At 37.5% G+C, this 20,000-nt stretch overlaps 1 protein-coding gene across 1 annotated transcript in view; it reads right to left on the bottom strand.

Annotated features, from left to right (window-relative positions):
- LOC139419367 (F-actin-uncapping protein LRRC16A-like) overlaps positions 1–20,000 on the bottom strand; it is a 208,182-nt gene that overhangs the window by 111,032 nt on the left and 77,150 nt on the right. Inside the window, exons 6-8 of the mRNA XM_071169311.1 lie at positions 2,366–2,463; positions 1,757–1,827; positions 1,191–1,264 (exon numbers count right to left, since the gene is read on the bottom strand). Of these exons, the coding sequence (XP_071025412.1) occupies positions 1,191–1,264; positions 1,757–1,827; positions 2,366–2,463 (243 nt within the window). The remainder of the gene's footprint in view (positions 1–1,190; positions 1,265–1,756; positions 1,828–2,365; positions 2,464–20,000) is intronic.

The following is a 20,000-nucleotide window of genomic DNA, read 5'->3' as shown; positions in this document are numbered from 1 at the left end:
TCAGCATGACAGAGTGATCTCCAGCCTTGTCCTCGTCAACACTCACACACCTGTGTTAACGAGAGAATCCCTGACATGATGTCAGCTGGTCCTTTTGTGGCAGGGATGAAATGCAGTGGAAATGTTTTTTGGGGATTCAGTTCATTTGCATGGCAAAGAGTGACTTTGCAATTAAATGCAATCCATCTGATCACTCTTCATAACATTCTGGAGTATATGCAAATTGCCATCATACAAACTGAGGCAGCAGACTTAATATTTGTGTCATTGTCAAAACTTTTGGCCACGACTGTTTATCATGGATGGTCAGTCCTTCCACCCAGAGCCCTGTCTATTCATCTGAGACTGGTCACTTTAGCCACATCCCTCAGCTTTTTACACAAACAGTAGTGGGACAACGTTTAGCTATTTGCTTTGTTACTGCGGACTTCCCCTTTAACATTAATGTTAGAAAACATGACAAAGTCTATTACTGTATTACTGTTCAGTAGCTGCCATGATAGAGTACTACAGTGCATGAGATAGAACCTAGTGACTCACCTATTCTCCAGGTGACTGAAGTCCTGCAGGCTGAGATCCCGTGTGTCTTGAACCTAGTGACTCACCTATTCTCCAGATGACTGAAGTCCTGCAGGCTGAGATCCCGTGTGTCTTGAACCTAGTGACTCACCTATTCTCCAGATGACTGAAGTCCTGCAGGCTGAGATCCCGTGTGTCTTGAACCTAGTGACTCACCTATTCTCCAGATGACTGAAGTCCTGCAGGCTGATATCCCGTGTGTCTTGAACCTAGTGACTCACCTATTCTCCAGATGACTGAAGTCCTGCAGGCTGAGATCCCATGTGTCTTGAACCTAGTGACTCACCTATTCTCCAGATGACTGAAGTCCTGCAGGCTGAGATCCCGTGTGTCTTGAACCTAGTGACTCACCTATTCTCCAGATGACTGAAGTCCTGCAGGCTGAGATCCCGTGTGTCTTGAACCTAGTGACTCACCTATTCTCCAGATGACTGAAGTCCTGCAGGCTGAGATCCCATGTGTCTTGAACCTAGTGACTCACCTATTCTCCAGATGACTGAAGTCCTGCAGGCTGAGATCCCGTGTGTCTTGAACCTAGTGACTCACCTATTCTCCAGATGACTGAAGTCCCGATGGCTGAGATCCTGTGTGTCTTGAACCTAGTGACTCACCTATTCTCCAGATGACTGAAGTCCTGCAGGCTGAGATCCCGTGTGTCTTGAGTCAGATAGATGGTGTCTACATCCTAGAAGACGTGACAGGAAACAGACTGTGAGCTTCCTTCTCACCACTGTCATAGTAATCAAATAGCTACGTTAAATGGAATCGAGCACTTCAAGATGAAGAATTAACAAATGATTTATAAGCACATTTTATGCAGCAGACGGTGTGTCTACATCCTGCTAAGTGTGACAGGTGTGTACTGTATATTACTGCACTGTTGGAGCTGGAAACAGAAGAATAACATCTACAAATCTGTGTTCGCTACCAATAAACTCTGATTTGATTAGACAGGAAGTGACTGTTAGAGTAGGTGTGTCACCACTGTCATCGTGATTCTAGAACCGACAGTACCTAGGCTACATGTTCCATTGAATGGACAAGACCACATGGACATGAACACAAACCTCGTGTCATTCCCCAGATGTAAGGACATGTTAAAACACACCTGATAGTAATAATTTATTTAGTCATAAATAATTTGTGAAGTATCTACGTTAGCCAAGAGGATACTGACCCATTGAACTTCCTCTCTGTAGGGCAGACCCAGCCAGTCACACACACATCTGTAACTCTGAGAGAAACCACCTGGAGAGGGGAGATAGAGAGATATATATATAGAGAGAGAGAGACAGAGAGAGACAGAGAGAGAGACAGAGAGAGAGAGACAGAGAGAGAGACAAAGAGAGACAGACAGAGAGAGAGAGACAGACAGAGACAGAGAGACAGACAGAGAGAGAGAGAGAGAGAGAGAGAGAGAGAGAGGAAAGAGATAGAAAAGAAAGAGAAAATAGAGAGAGGAAAGAGAGAGAGAGCGGAGAGAGTGAAAAGAGAGAAGACAGAGAGAAGAGAGAGTGAGAGAGAAAATAGAGAGAGGAAAGAGAGAGAGAGCGGAGAGAGTGAAAAGAGAGAAGACAGAGAGAAGAGAGAGTGAGAGAGAAATAGAGAGAGGAAAGAGACAGACAGCGGACAGTCAATGTAGTGATACACATCCACACACACACGCATGCAACAGAACACAGATATAGGAGAGAGCAGGGTCAATGTAGCGATATGCGGGCGCACGCACACGCACACACACACACACGCACACACACACACACACACAATAAGGTATTGTATTCACCACACGGTCCTGGTTCTGCTACTTTGTGGTTGTCCCATAGAGTCTGTAGGCTGGTGATCCTCTCCAGAGGCTCCATACTCAGCTTCTTCATCAGCTTCCTGTCACACAGACACAGCTACAAGTCTGATACAGTACACAGGTTTACAGTTTAACAGGCTACTAGGTTCAGGATAGCATTGTTATGACAGCAGAAGACTAGTGAGACATGAGTCCTCAGGTTGTTAGAGTCTACAGGAGTCTACAGCCATGTCTCAGGCCAAGTGACAACTATAACAACACATAACAGAACCAATATGACTCAGATCAGATGTAGGTGACTGGTTTATACTATATAAACACATAACAGAACTAATATGACTCAGATCAGATGTAGGTGACTGGTTTATACTATATAAACACATAACAGAACTAATATGACTCAGATCAGATGTAGGTGACTGGTTTATACTATATAAACACATAACAGAACCAATATCACTCAGATCAGATGTAGGTGACTGGTTTATACTATATAAACACATAACAGAACTAATATGACTCAGATCAGATGTAGGTGACTGGTTTATACTATATAAACACATAACAGAACCAATATCACTCAGATCAGATGTAGGTGACTGGTTTATACTATATAAACACATAACAGAACCAATATGACTCAGATCAGATGTAGGTGACTGGTTTATACTATATAAACACATAACAGAACCAATATGACTCAGATCAGATGTAGGTGACTGGTTTATACTATATAAACACATAACAGAACCAATATGACTCAGATCAGATGTAGGTGACTGGTTTATACTATATAAACACATAACAGAACCAATATGACTCAGATCAGATGTAGGTGACTGGTTTATACTATATAAACACATAACAGAACTAATATGACTCAGATCAGATGTAGGTGACTGGTTTATACTATATAAACACATAACAGAACCAATATGACTCAGATCAGATGTAGGTGACTGGTTTATACTATATAAACACATAACAGAACCAATATGACTCAGATCAGATGTAGGTGACTGGTTTATACTATATAAACACATAACAGAACTAATATGACTCAGATCAGATGTAGGTGACTGGTTTATACTATATAAACACATAACAGAACCAATATGACTCAGATCAGATGGAGGTGACTGGTTTATACTATATAAACACATAACAGAACCAATATGACTCAGATCAGATGTAGGTGACTGGTTTATACTATATAAACACATAACAGAACCAATATGACTCAGATCAGATGTAGGTGACTGGTTTATACTATATAAACACATAACAGAACCGATCTGACTCAGATCAGATGTAGGTGACTGGTTTATACTATATAAACACATAACAGAACCAATATGACTCAGATCAGATGTAGGTGACTGGTTTATACTATATAAACACATAACAGAACCGATCTGACTCAGATCAGATGTAGGTGACTGGTTTATACTATATAAACACATAACAGAACTAATATGACTCAGATCAGATGTAGGTGACTGGTTTATACTATATAAACACATAACAGAACTAATATGACTCAGATCAGATGTAGGTGACTGGTTTATACTATATAAACACATAACAGAACCAATATCACTCAGATCAGATGTAGGTGACTGGTTTATACTATATAAACACATAACAGAACCGATCTGACTCAGATCAGATGGAGGTGACTGGTTTATACTATATAAACACACAACAGAACCGATCTGACTCAGATCAGATGTAGGTGACTGGTTTATACTATATAAACACATAACAGAACCGATCTGACTCAGATCAGATGGAGGTGACTGGTTTATACTATATAAACACATAACAGAACCAATATAACTCAGATCAGATGTAGGTGACTGGTTTATACTATATAAACACATAACAGAACCGATCTGACTCAGATCAGATGTAGGTGACTGGTTTATACTATATAAACACATAACAGAACCAATATCACTCAGATCAGATGTAGGTGACTGGTTTATACTATATAAACACATAACAGAACCGATCTGACTCAGATCAGATGTAGGTGACTGGTTTATACTATATAAACACATAACAGAACTAATATGACTCAGATCAGATGTAGGTGACTGGTTTATACTATATAAACACATAACAGAACCAATATGACTCAGATCAAATCAAATCAAATCAGATGTAGGTGACTGGTTTATACTATATAAACACATAACAGAACCAATATGACTCAGATCAGATGTAGGTGACTGGTTTATACTATATAAACACATAACAGAACCGATCTGACTCAGATCAGATGTAGGTGACTGGTTTATACTATATAAACACATAACAGAACTAATATGACTCAGATCAGATGTAGGTGACTGGTTTATACTATATAAACACATAACAGAACCAATATGACTCAGATCAGATGGAGGTGACTGGTTTATACTATATAAACACATAACAGAACCAATATGACTCAGATCAGATGTAGGTGACTGGTTTATACTATATAAACACATAACAGAACCAATATCACTCAGATCAGATGTAGGTGACTGGTTTAAACTATATAAACACATAACAGAACCAATATGACTCAGATCAGATGTAGGTGACTGGTTTATACTATATAAACACATAACAGAACCGATCTGACTCAGATCAGATGTAGGTGACTGGTTTATACTATATAAACACATAACAGAACTAATATGACTCAGATCAGATGTAGGTGACTGGTTTATACTATATAAACACATAACAGAACCAATATGACTCAGATCAGATGTAGGTGACTGGTTTATACTATATAAACACATAACAGAACTAATATGACTCAGATCAGATGTAGGTGATTGGTTTATACTATATAAACACATAACAGAACCAATATCACTCAGATCAGATGTAGGTGACTGGTTTATACTATATAAACACATAACAGAACCGATCTGACTCAGATCAGATGGAGGTGACTGGTTTATACTATATAAACACACAACAGAACCGATCTGACTCAGATCAGATGTAGGTGACTGGTTTATACTATATAAACACATAACAGAACCGATCTGACTCAGATCAGATGGAGGTGACTGGTTTATACTATATAAACACACAACAGAACCGATCTGACTCAGATCAGATGTAGGTGACTGGTTTATACTATATAAACACATAACAGAACCGATCTGACTCAGATCAGATGTAGGTGACTGGTTTATACTATATAAACACATAACAGAACCGATCTGACTCAGATCAGATGGAGGTGACTGGTTTATACTATATAAACACATAACAGAACCAATATCACTCAGATCAGATGTAGGTGACTGGTTTATACTATATAAACACATAACAGAACCGATCTGACTCAGATCAGATGTAGGTGACTGGTTTATACTATATAAACACATAACAGAACCAATATCACTCAGATCAGATGTAGGTGACTGGTTTATACTATATAAACACATAACAGAACCGATCTGACTCAGATCAGATGTAGGTGACTGGTTTATACTATATAAACACATAACAGAACTAATATGACTCAGATCAGATGTAGGTGACTGGTTTATACTATATAAACACATAACAGAACCAATATGACTCAGATCAAATCAAATCAAATCAGATGTAGGTGACTGGTTTATACTATATAAACACATAACAGAACCAATATGACTCAGATCAGATGTAGGTGACTGGTTTATACTATATAAACACATAACAGAACCGATCTGACTCAGATCAGATGTAGGTGACTGGTTTATACTATATAAACACATAACAGAACTAATATGACTCAGATCAGATGTAGGTGACTGGTTTATACTATATAAACACATAACAGAACCAATATGACTCAGATCAGATGGAGGTGACTGGTTTATACTATATAAACACATAACAGAACCAATATGACTCAGATCAGATGTAGGTGACTGGTTTATACTATATAAACACATAACAGAACCAATATCACTCAGATCAGATGTAGGTGACTGGTTTAAACTATATAAACACATAACAGAACCAATATGACTCAGATCAGATGTAGGTGACTGGTTTATACTATATAAACACATAACAGAACCGATCTGACTCAGATCAGATGTAGGTGACTGGTTTATACTATATAAACACATAACAGAACTAATATGACTCAGATCAGATGTAGGTGACTGGTTTATACTATATAAACACATAACAGAACCAATATGACTCAGATCAGATGTAGGTGACTGGTTTATACTATATAAACACATAACAGAACTAATATGACTCAGATCAGATGTAGGTGATTGGTTTATACTATATAAACACATAACAGAACCAATATCACTCAGATCAGATGTAGGTGACTGGTTTATACTATATAAACACATAACAGAACCGATCTGACTCAGATCAGATGGAGGTGACTGGTTTATACTATATAAACACACAACAGAACCGATCTGACTCAGATCAGATGTAGGTGACTGGTTTATACTATATAAACACATAACAGAACCGATCTGACTCAGATCAGATGGAGGTGACTGGTTTATACTATATAAACACACAACAGAACCGATCTGACTCAGATCAGATGTAGGTGACTGGTTTATACTATATAAACACATAACAGAACCGATCTGACTCAGATCAGATGGAGGTGACTGGTTTATACTATATAAACACACAACAGAACCGATCTGACTCAGATCAGATGTAGGTGACTGGTTTATACTATATAAACACATAACAGAACCGATCTGACTCAGATCAGATGTAGGTGACTGGTTTATACTATATAAACACATAACAGAACCGATCTGACTCAGATCAGATGGAGGTGACTGGTTTATACTATATAAACACATAACAGAACCAATATCACTCAGATCAGATGTAGGTGACTGGTTTATACTATATAAACACATAACAGAACCGATCTGACTCAGATCAGATGTAGGTGACTGGTTTATACTATATAAACACATAACAGAACCAATATCACTCAGATCAGATGTAGGTGACTGGTTTATACTATATAAACACATAACAGAACCGATCTGACTCAGATCAGATGTAGGTGACTGGTTTATACTATATAAACACATAACAGAACTAATATGACTCAGATCAGATGTAGGTGACTGGTTTATACTATATAAACACATAACAGAACCAATATGACTCAGATCAAATCAAATCAAATCAGATGTAGGTGACTGGTTTATACTATATAAACACATAACAGAACCAATATGACTCAGATCAGATGTAGGTGACTGGTTTATACTATATAAACACATAACAGAACCGATCTGACTCAGATCAGATGTAGGTGACTGGTTTATACTATATAAACACATAACAGAACTAATATGACTCAGATCAGATGTAGGTGACTGGTTTATACTATATAAACACATAACAGAACCAATATGACTCAGATCAGATGGAGGTGACTGGTTTATACTATATAAACACATAACAGAACCAATATGACTCAGATCAGATGTAGGTGACTGGTTTATACTATATAAACACATAACAGAACCAATATCACTCAGATCAGATGTAGGTGACTGGTTTAAACTATATAAACACATAACAGAACCAATATGACTCAGATCAGATGTAGGTGACTGGTTTATACTATATAAACACATAACAGAACCGATCTGACTCAGATCAGATGTAGGTGACTGGTTTATACTATATAAACACATAACAGAACTAATATGACTCAGATCAGATGTAGGTGACTGGTTTATACTATATAAACACATAACAGAACCAATATGACTCAGATCAGATGTAGGTGACTGGTTTATACTATATAAACACATAACAGAACTAATATGACTCAGATCAGATGTAGGTGATTGGTTTATACTATATAAACACATAACAGAACCAATATCACTCAGATCAGATGTAGGTGACTGGTTTATACTATATAAACACATAACAGAACCGATCTGACTCAGATCAGATGGAGGTGACTGGTTTATACTATATAAACACACAACAGAACCGATCTGACTCAGATCAGATGTAGGTGACTGGTTTATACTATATAAACACATAACAGAACCGATCTGACTCAGATCAGATGGAGGTGACTGGTTTATACTATATAAACACACAACAGAACCGATCTGACTCAGATCAGATGTAGGTGACTGGTTTATACTATATAAACACATAACAGAACCGATCTGACTCAGATCAGATGGAGGTGACTGGTTTATACTATATAAACACATAACAGAACCAATATCACTCAGATCAGATGTAGGTGACTGGTTTATACTATATAAACACATAACAGAACCGATCTGACTCAGATCAGATGTAGGTGACTGGTTTATACTATATAAACACATAACAGAACCGATCTGACTCAGATCAGATGTAGGTGACTGGTTTATACTATATAAACACATAACAGAACTAATATGACTCAGATCAGATGTAGGTGACTGGTTTATACTATATAAACACATAACAGAACCAATATGACTCAGATCAGATGTAGGTGACTGGTTTATACTATATAAACACATAACAGAACTAATATGACTCAGATCAGATGTAGGTGATTGGTTTATACTATATAAACACATAACAGAACCAATATCACTCAGATCAGATGTAGGTGACTGGTTTATACTATATAAACACATAACAGAACCGATCTGACTCAGATCAGATGGAGGTGACTGGTTTATACTATATAAACACACAACAGAACCGATCTGACTCAGATCAGATGTAGGTGACTGGTTTATACTATATAAACACATAACAGAACCGATCTGACTCAGATCAGATGGAGGTGACTGGTTTATACTATATAAACACACAACAGAACCGATCTGACTCAGATCAGATGTAGGTGACTGGTTTATACTATATAAACACATAACAGAACCGATCTGACTCAGATCAGATGTAGGTGACTGGTTTATACTATATAAACACATAACAGAACCGATCTGACTCAGATCAGATGGAGGTGACTGGTTTATACTATATAAACACATAACAGAACCAATATCACTCAGATCAGATGTAGGTGACTGGTTTATACTATATAAACACATAACAGAACCGATCTGACTCAGATCAGATGTAGGTGACTGGTTTATACTATATAAACACATAACAGAACCAATATCACTCAGATCAGATGTAGGTGACTGGTTTATACTATATAAACACATAACAGAACCGATCTGACTCAGATCAGATGTAGGTGACTGGTTTATACTATATAAACACATAACAGAACTAATATGACTCAGATCAGATGTAGGTGACTGGTTTATACTATATAAACACATAACAGAACCAATATGACTCAGATCAAATCAAATCAAATCAGATGTAGGTGACTGGTTTATACTATATAAACACATAACAGAACCAATATGACTCAGATCAGATGTAGGTGACTGGTTTATACTATATAAACACATAACAGAACCGATCTGACTCAGATCAGATGTAGGTGACTGGTTTATACTATATAAACACATAACAGAACTAATATGACTCAGATCAGATGTAGGTGACTGGTTTATACTATATAAACACATAACAGAACCAATATGACTCAGATCAGATGGAGGTGACTGGTTTATACTATATAAACACATAACAGAACCAATATGACTCAGATCAGATGTAGGTGACTGGTTTATACTATATAAACACATAACAGAACCAATATCACTCAGATCAGATGTAGGTGACTGGTTTAAACTATATAAACACATAACAGAACCAATATGACTCAGATCAGATGTAGGTGACTGGTTTATACTATATAAACACATAACAGAACCGATCTGACTCAGATCAGATGTAGGTGACTGGTTTATACTATATAAACACATAACAGAACTAATATGACTCAGATCAGATGTAGGTGACTGGTTTATACTATATAAACACATAACAGAACCAATATGACTCAGATCAGATGTAGGTGACTGGTTTATACTATATAAACACATAACAGAACTAATATGACTCAGATCAGATGTAGGTGATTGGTTTATACTATATAAACACATAACAGAACCAATATCACTCAGATCAGATGTAGGTGACTGGTTTATACTATATAAACACATAACAGAACCGATCTGACTCAGATCAGATGGAGGTGACTGGTTTATACTATATAAACACACAACAGAACCGATCTGACTCAGATCAGATGTAGGTGACTGGTTTATACTATATAAACACATAACAGAACCGATCTGACTCAGATCAGATGGAGGTGACTGGTTTATACTATATAAACACACAACAGAACCGATCTGACTCAGATCAGATGTAGGTGACTGGTTTATACTATATAAACACATAACAGAACCGATCTGACTCAGATCAGATGGAGGTGACTGGTTTATACTATATAAACACATAACAGAACCAATATCACTCAGATCAGATGTAGGTGACTGGTTTATACTATATAAACACATAACAGAACCGATCTGACTCAGATCAGATGTAGGTGACTGGTTTATACTATATAAACACATAACAGAACCAATATCACTCAGATCAGATGTAGGTGACTGGTTTATACTATATAAACACATAACAGAACCAATATCACTCAGATCAGATGTAGGTGACTGGTTTATACTATATAAACACATAACAGAACCGATCTGACTCAGATCAGATGGAGGTGACTGGTTTATACTATATAAACACACAACAGAACCGATCTGACTCAGATCAGATGTAGGTGACTGGTTTATACTATATAAACACATAACAGAACCGATCTGACTCAGATCAGATGGAGGTGACTGGTTTATACTATATAAACACATAACAGAACCGATCTGACTCAGATCAGATGTAGGTGACTGGTTTATACTATATAAACACATAACAGAACCAATATCACTCAGATCAGATGTAGGTGACTGGTTTAAACTATATAAACACATAACAGAACCAATATGACTCAGATCAGATGTAGGTGACTGGTTTAAACTATATAAACACATAACAGAACCAATATGACTCAGATCAGATGTAGGTGACTGGTTTAAACTATATAAACACATAACAGAACCAATATGACTCAGATCAGATGTAGGTGACTGGTTTATACTATATAAACACATAACAGAACCGATCTGACTCAGATCAGATGTAGGTGACTGGTTTATACTATATAAACACATAACAGAACTAATATGACTCAGATCAGATGTAGGTGACTGGTTTATACTATATAAACACATAACAGAACCAATATGACTCAGATCAGATGTAGGTGACTGGTTTATACTATATAAACACATAACAGAACTAATATGACTCAGATCAGATGTAGGTGATTGGTTTATACTATATAAACACATAACAGAACCAATATCACTCAGATCAGATGGAGGTGACTGGTTTATACTATATAAACACACAACAGAACCGATCTGACTCAGATCAGATGTAGGTGACTGGTTTATACTATATAAACACATAACAGAACCGATCTGACTCAGATCAGATGGAGGTGACTGGTTTATACTATATAAACACATAACAGAACCAATATCACTCAGATCAGATGTAGGTGACTGGTTTATACTATATAAACACATAACAGAACCGATCTGACTCAGATCAGATGTAGGTGACTGGTTTATACTATATAAACACATAACAGAACCAATATCACTCAGATCAGATGTAGGTGACTGGTTTATACTATATAAACACATAACAGAACCAATATCACTCAGATCAGATGTAGGTGACTGGTTTATACTATATAAACACATAACAGAACCGATCTGACTCAGATCAGATGGAGGTGACTGGTTTATACTATATAAACACACAACAGAACCGATCTGACTCAGATCAGATGTAGGTGACTGGTTTATACTATATAAACACATAACAGAACCGATCTGACTCAGATCAGATGGAGGTGACTGGTTTATACTATATAAACACATAACAGAACCGATCTGACTCAGATCAGATGTAGGTGACTGGTTTATACTATATAAACACATAACAGAACCAATATCACTCAGATCAGATGTAGGTGACTGGTTTAAACTATATAAACACATAACAGAACCAATATGACTCAGATCAGATGTAGGTGACTGGTTTAAACTATATAAACACATAACAGAACCAATATGACTCAGATCAGATGTAGGTGACTGGTTTAAACTATATAAACACATAACAGAACCAATATGACTCAGATCAGATGTAGGTGACTGGTTTATACTATATAAACACATAACAGAACCGATCTGACTCAGATCAGATGTAGGTGACTGGTTTATACTATATAAACACATAACAGAACTAATATGACTCAGATCAGATGTAGGTGACTGGTTTATACTATATAAACACATAACAGAACCAATATGACTCAGATCAGATGTAGGTGACTGGTTTATACTATATAAACACATAACAGAACTAATATGACTCAGATCAGATGTAGGTGATTGGTTTATACTATATAAACACATAACAGAACCAATATCACTCAGATCAGATGTAGGTGACTGGTTTATACTATATAAACACATAACAGAACCGATCTGACTCAGATCAGATGGAGGTGACTGGTTTATACTATATAAACACACAACAGAACCGATCTGACTCAGATCAGATGTAGGTGACTGGTTTATACTATATAAACACATAACAGAACCGATCTGACTCAGATCAGATGGAGGTGACTGGTTTATACTATATAAACACACAACAGAACCGATCTGACTCAGATCAGATGTAGGTGACTGGTTTATACTATATAAACACATAACAGAACCGATCTGACTCAGATCAGATGGAGGTGACTGGTTTATACTATATAAACACATAACAGAACCAATATCACTCAGATCAGATGTAGGTGACTGGTTTATACTATATAAACACATAACAGAACCGATCTGACTCAGATCAGATGTAGGTGACTGGTTTATACTATATAAACACATAACAGAACCAATATCACTCAGATCAGATGTAGGTGACTGGTTTATACTATATAAACACATAACAGAACCAATATCACTCAGATCAGATGTAGGTGACTGGTTTATACTATATAAACACATAACAGAACCGATCTGACTCAGATCAGATGGAGGTGACTGGTTTATACTATATAAACACACAACAGAACCGATCTGACTCAGATCAGATGTAGGTGACTGGTTTATACTATATAAACACATAACAGAACCGATCTGACTCAGATCAGATGGAGGTGACTGGTTTATACTATATAAACACACAACAGAACCGATCTGACTCAGATCAGATGTAGGTGACTGGTTTATACTATATAAACACATAACAGAACCGATCTGACTCAGATCAGATGGAGGTGACTGGTTTATACTATATAAACACATAACAGAACCAATATCACTCAGATCAGATGTAGGTGACTGGTTTATACTATATAAACACATAACAGAACCGATCTGACTCAGATCAGATGTAGGTGACTGGTTTATACTATATAAACACATAACAGAACCAATATCACTCAGATCAGATGTAGGTGACTGGTTTATACTATATAAACACATAACAGAACCGATCTGACTCAGATCAGATGTAGGTGACTGGTTTATACTATATAAACACATAACAGAACTAATATGACTCAGATCAGATGTAGGTGACTGGTTTATACTATATAAACACATAACAGAACCAATATGACTCAGATCAAATCAAATCAAATCAGATGTAGGTGACTGGTTTATACTATATAAACACATAACAGAACCAATATGACTCAGATCAGATGTAGGTGACTGGTTTATACTATATAAACACATAACAGAACTAATATGACTCAGATCAGATGTAGGTGATTGGTTTATACTATATAAACACATAACAGAACCAATATCACTCAGATCAGATGTAGGTGACTGGTTTATACTATATAAACACATAACAGAACCGATCTGACTCAGATCAGATGGAGGTGACTGGTTTATACTATATAAACACACAACAGAACCGATCTGACTCAGATCAGATGTAGGTGACTGGTTTATACTATATAAACACATAACAGAACCGATCTGACTCAGATCAGATGGAGGTGACTGGTTTATACTATATAAACACACAACAGAACCGATCTGACTCAGATCAGATGTAGGTGACTGGTTTATACTATATAAACACATAACAGAACCGATCTGACTCAGATCAGATGTAGGTGACTGGTTTATACTATATAAACACATAACAGAACCAATATCACTCAGATCAGATGTAGGTGACTGGTTTATACTATATAAACACATAACAGAACCGATCTGACTCAGATCAGATGTAGGTGACTGGTTTATACTATATAAACACATAACAGAACTAATATGACTCAGATCAGATGTAGGTGACTGGTTTATACTATATAAACACATAACAGAACCAATATGACTCAGATCAAATCAAATCAAATCAGATGTAGGTGACTGGTTTATACTATATAAACACATAACAGAACCAATATGACTCAGATCAGATGTAGGTGACTGGTTTATACTATATAAACACACAACAGAACCGATCTGACTCAGATCAGATGTAAGTGACTGGTTTATACTATATAAACACATAACAGAACCAATATGACTCAGATCAGATGTAGGTGACTGGTTTATACTATATAAACACATAACAGAACCGATCTGACTCAGATCAGATGTAGGTGACTGGTTTATACTATATAAACACATAACATAACCGATCTGACTCAGATCAGATGTAGGTGACTGGTTTATACTATATACAACACATAACAGAACCGGTCTGACTCAGATCAGATGGAGGTGACTGGTTTATACTATATAAACACATAACAGAACCGATCTGACTCAGATCAGATGTAGGTGACTGGTTTATACTATATAAACACATAACAGAACCGATCTGACTCAGATCAGATGTAGGTGACTGGTTTATACTATATAAACACATAACAGAACCAATATGACTCAGATCAGATGTAGGTGACTGGTTTAAACTATATAAACACATAACAGAACCAATATGACTCAGATCAGATGTAGGTGACTGGTTTATACTATATAAACACATAACAGAACCGATCTGACTCAGATCAGATGTAGGTGACTGGTTTATACTATATAAACACATAACAGAACCAATATGACTCAGATCAGATGTAGGTGACTGGTTTATACTATATAAACACATAACAGAACCAATATGACTCAGATCAGATGTAGGTGACTGGTTTAAACTATATAAACACATAACAGAACCAATATGACTCAGATCAGATGTAGGTGACTGGTTTATACTATATAAACACATAACAGAACCGATCTGACTCAGATCAGATGTAGGTGACTGGTTTATACTATATAAACACATAACAGAACCAATATGACTCAGATCAGATGTAGGTGACTGGTTTATACTATATAAACACATAACAGAACCAATATGACTCAGATCAGATGTAGGTGACTGGTTTATACTATATAAACACATAACAGAACCAATATGACTCAGATCAGATGTAGGTGACTGGTTTATACTATATAAACACATAACAGAACCGATCTGACTCAGATCAGATGTAGGTGACTGGTTTATACTATATAAACACATAACAGAACCAATATGACTCAGATCAGATGTAGGTGACTGGTTTATACTATATAAACACATAACAGAACTAATATGACTCAGATCAGATGTAAGTGACTGGTTTATACTATATAAACACATAACAGAACCAATATGACTCAGATCAGATGTAGGTGACTGGTTTATACTATATAAACACATAACAGAACCGATCTGACTCAGATCAGATGTAGCTGACTGGTTTATACTATATAAACACATAACAGAACTAATATGACTCAGATCAGATGTAGGTGACTGGTTTATACTATATAAACACATAACAGAACCAATATGACTCAGATCAGATGTAGGTGACTGGTTTATACTATATAAACACATAACAGAACCAATATGACTCAGATCAGATGTAGGTGACTGGTTTATACTATATAAACACATAACAGAACCGATCTGACTCAGATCAGATGTAGGTGACTGGTTTATACTATATAAACACATAACAGAACCAATATGACTCAGATCAGATGTAGGTGACTGGTTTATACTATATAAACACATAACAGAACCAATATGACTCAGATCAGATGTAGGTGACTGGTTTATACTATATAAACACATAACAGAACCAATATGACTCAGATCAGATGTAGGTGACTGGTTTATACTATATAAACACATAACAGAACCGATCTGACTCAGATCAGATGTAGGTGACTGGTTTATACTATATAAACACATAACAGAACCGATCTGACTCAGATCAGATGTAGGTGACTGGTTTATACTATATAAACACATAACAGAACCAATATGACTCAGATCAGATGTAGGTGACTGGTTTATACTATATAAACACATAACAGAACCAATATGACTCAGATCAGATGTAGGTGACTGGTTTATACTATATAAACACATAACAGAACCAATATGACTCAGATCAGATGTAGGTGACTGGTTTATACTATATAAACACATAACAGAACCGATCTGACTCAGATCAGATGTAGGTGACTGGTTTATACTATATAAACACATAACAGAACCAATATGACTCAGATCAGATGTAGGTGACTGGTTTATACTATATAAACACATAACAGAACCAATATGACTCAGATCAGATGTAGGTGACTGGTTTATACTATATAAACACATAACAGAACCAATATGACTCAGATCAGATGTAGGTGACTGGTTTATACTATATAAACACATAACAGAACCGATCTGACTCAGATCAGATGTAGGTGACTGGTTTATACTATATAAACACATAACAGAACCGATCTGACTCAGATCAGATGTAGGTGACTGGTTTATACTATATAAACACATAACATAACCAATATGACTCAGATCAGATGTAGCTGACTGGTTTATACTATATAAACACATAACAGAACCAATATGACTCAGATCAGATGGAGGTGACTGGTTTAAACTATATAAACACATAACAGAACCAATATGACTCAGATCAGATGTAGCTGACTGGTTTATACTATATAAACACATAACAGAACCGATCTGACTCAGATCAGATGTAGGTGACTGGTTTAAACTATATAAACACATAACAGAACCAATATGACTCAGATCAGATGTAGGTGACTGGTTTAAACTATATAAACACATAACAGAACCAATATGACTCAGATCAGATGTAGGTGACTGGTTTATACTATATAAACACATAACAGAACCAATATGACTCAGATCAGATGTAGGTGACTGGTTTATACTATATAAACACATAACAGAACCAATATGACTCAGATCAGATGTAGGTGACTGGTTTATACTATATAAACACTGGCACTTCTGCACATTGTTCTGCATTCATTTCTGTACTTCATTCATACTTCTCTTTTCAAACAGCAACATAGTTGTAATAGTTTCATATACAGTGCCTTCAGGAAGTAATCAGACCCCTTGACTTTTTCCACATTTTGTTACGTTACAGCATAATTGTAAAATTGATTAAATTGTTTGTTTTTTCTCCTCATCAATAATACCCCATAACGACAAAGCAAAAACATGTTTTAAGAAATGTTTGTAAATGTACTAAAAACAAAAAACTAGGCCTCCCGAGTGGGGCAGTGGTCTATGGCTCTGCATCACAGTGCTAGCTGTGCCACTAGATTCTGGGTTCGAGACCAGGCTCTGTCTCTGCCGGCTGCGACTGGATGACCCATGGGGCAGCGCGCAATGTGCCCAGCGTCGTCCGGGTTAGGGGAGGGTTTTGCCGGCAGGGATATCCTTGTCCCATCGCGCAATAGCGACTCCTGTGGCGGGCCAGGCGCAGTGCACGCTGACACGATCGCCAGGTGTACGGTGTTTCCTCTGACACATTGGTGCGTCTGGCTTCCGGGTTAAGTGGGCATTTTGTCAAGAAACAGTGTGGCTTGGTTGGGTCGTGTCCCCTACGGCCTCTCCGAGTCCGTAGGGGAGTTGCAGCGATGAGACAACACTGTAACTACCAATTGGAAACCATAATATTGTGGAGAAAAACTTTGTTGAATCAACTTTGGCAGAGATTACAGCCTTGAGTCTTCTTGGGTATGACGCTACAAGCTTGGCACACCTGTATTTGGGGAGTTTTTCCCTTTCTTCTCTGCAGATCCTCTCAAGCTCTGTCAGGTTGGATGGGGAGTGTCGCTGCACAGCTATTTTCAGGTCTCTTCAGAGATGTTCGATCGGGTTAAAGTTTGGGCTCTGACTTGGCCACTCAAGGACATTCAGCCACTCATGCGCTGCCACTCCTGCGTTGTCTTGGCTGTGTGCTTAGGGTCCTTGTCCTGTTGGAAGGTGAACCTTCGTCCCAGTCTGAGGTCCTGAATGCTTTGGAGCAGGTTTTCATCAAGGATCTCTCTGTACTTTGCTTTGTTCATCTTGGATGAGTCTCCCAGTCCCTCCCACTGAAAAACATCCCCACAGTATGATGCTGCCACCACCATGCTTCACCGTAGGGATGGTGCCAGGTTTCCTCCAGACGTGACGCTTGGCAATCAGGCCAAAGAGTTCAATCTTGGTTTCATCAGACCAGAGAATCTTGTTTCTCATGGTCAGAGTCCTTTAGGTGCCTTTTGGCAAACTCCAATGTGCCTTTTACTGAGGAGTGGCTTCCGTCCTTCCGTCCTGATTGGTGGAGTGCTGCAGAGATGGTTGTCCTTCTGGAAGCTTCTCCCATCTCCACAGAGGAACTCTGGAGCTCTGTCAGTGACCATCGGGTTCTTGGTCACCTCCCTAACCAAGGCCCTTCTCCCCCGATTGCTCAGTTTGGCCGTGCTGCCAGCTCTAGGAAGAGTCTCGGTGGTTCCAAACCTCTTCCACTTAAGAATGATGGAGGCCACTGTGTTCTTGGGGACCATTTATGCTGCAGACATTGTTTTGGTACCTTCCCCTAGATCTGTACCTCGACACAATCCTGTCTCGGAGCTCTAGGACAATTCCTTTGACCTCATGCACTGTCAACTCTGAGACGTTATATGTGTGCCTGTCTTTATAGTAAAAAATAAAGAAAAACCCTTGAATGAGTAGGTGTGTCCAAACGTTTGACTGGTACTGTACATATGAGGCAATTTAGCAATTAGGATTCGTTATCTGTAATCGTTATAATAAATTAGATATTGTGCACTGTTGGCATACTGTAGATACATGCAGACATCATTTTCTTTTTCCAGTGCAGGCCTTGTGTTCTAAAAATAGGTACCTAAAGTGCTTGAATAAAATATATTATGCGAGTACTCGAACAGTCAATAACAATGTCAAACCCATCCTAAAAGAGGGTGAACTACAGAACTACAGGGGTTCTACACAGCTCCAGAGAATCCACTAGCATCACTGTCCGTGACCATCTGAACTGTCTGTGACGTGTCCATCTCCAACACAACAGAGAGGCTTTGTGTCCCAGTAATAGTCTGGGATTCCTACTTCCTGAGAGACCTCTTTACCAATG

The sequence above is a fragment of the Oncorhynchus clarkii genome, chromosome 2 (assembly GCF_045791955.1).
Source record: "Oncorhynchus clarkii lewisi isolate Uvic-CL-2024 chromosome 2, UVic_Ocla_1.0, whole genome shotgun sequence".
Lineage (NCBI taxonomy): Eukaryota > Metazoa > Chordata > Actinopteri > Salmoniformes > Salmonidae > Oncorhynchus > Oncorhynchus clarkii.
This window is presented reverse-complemented; position numbering and strand designations above follow the sequence as displayed.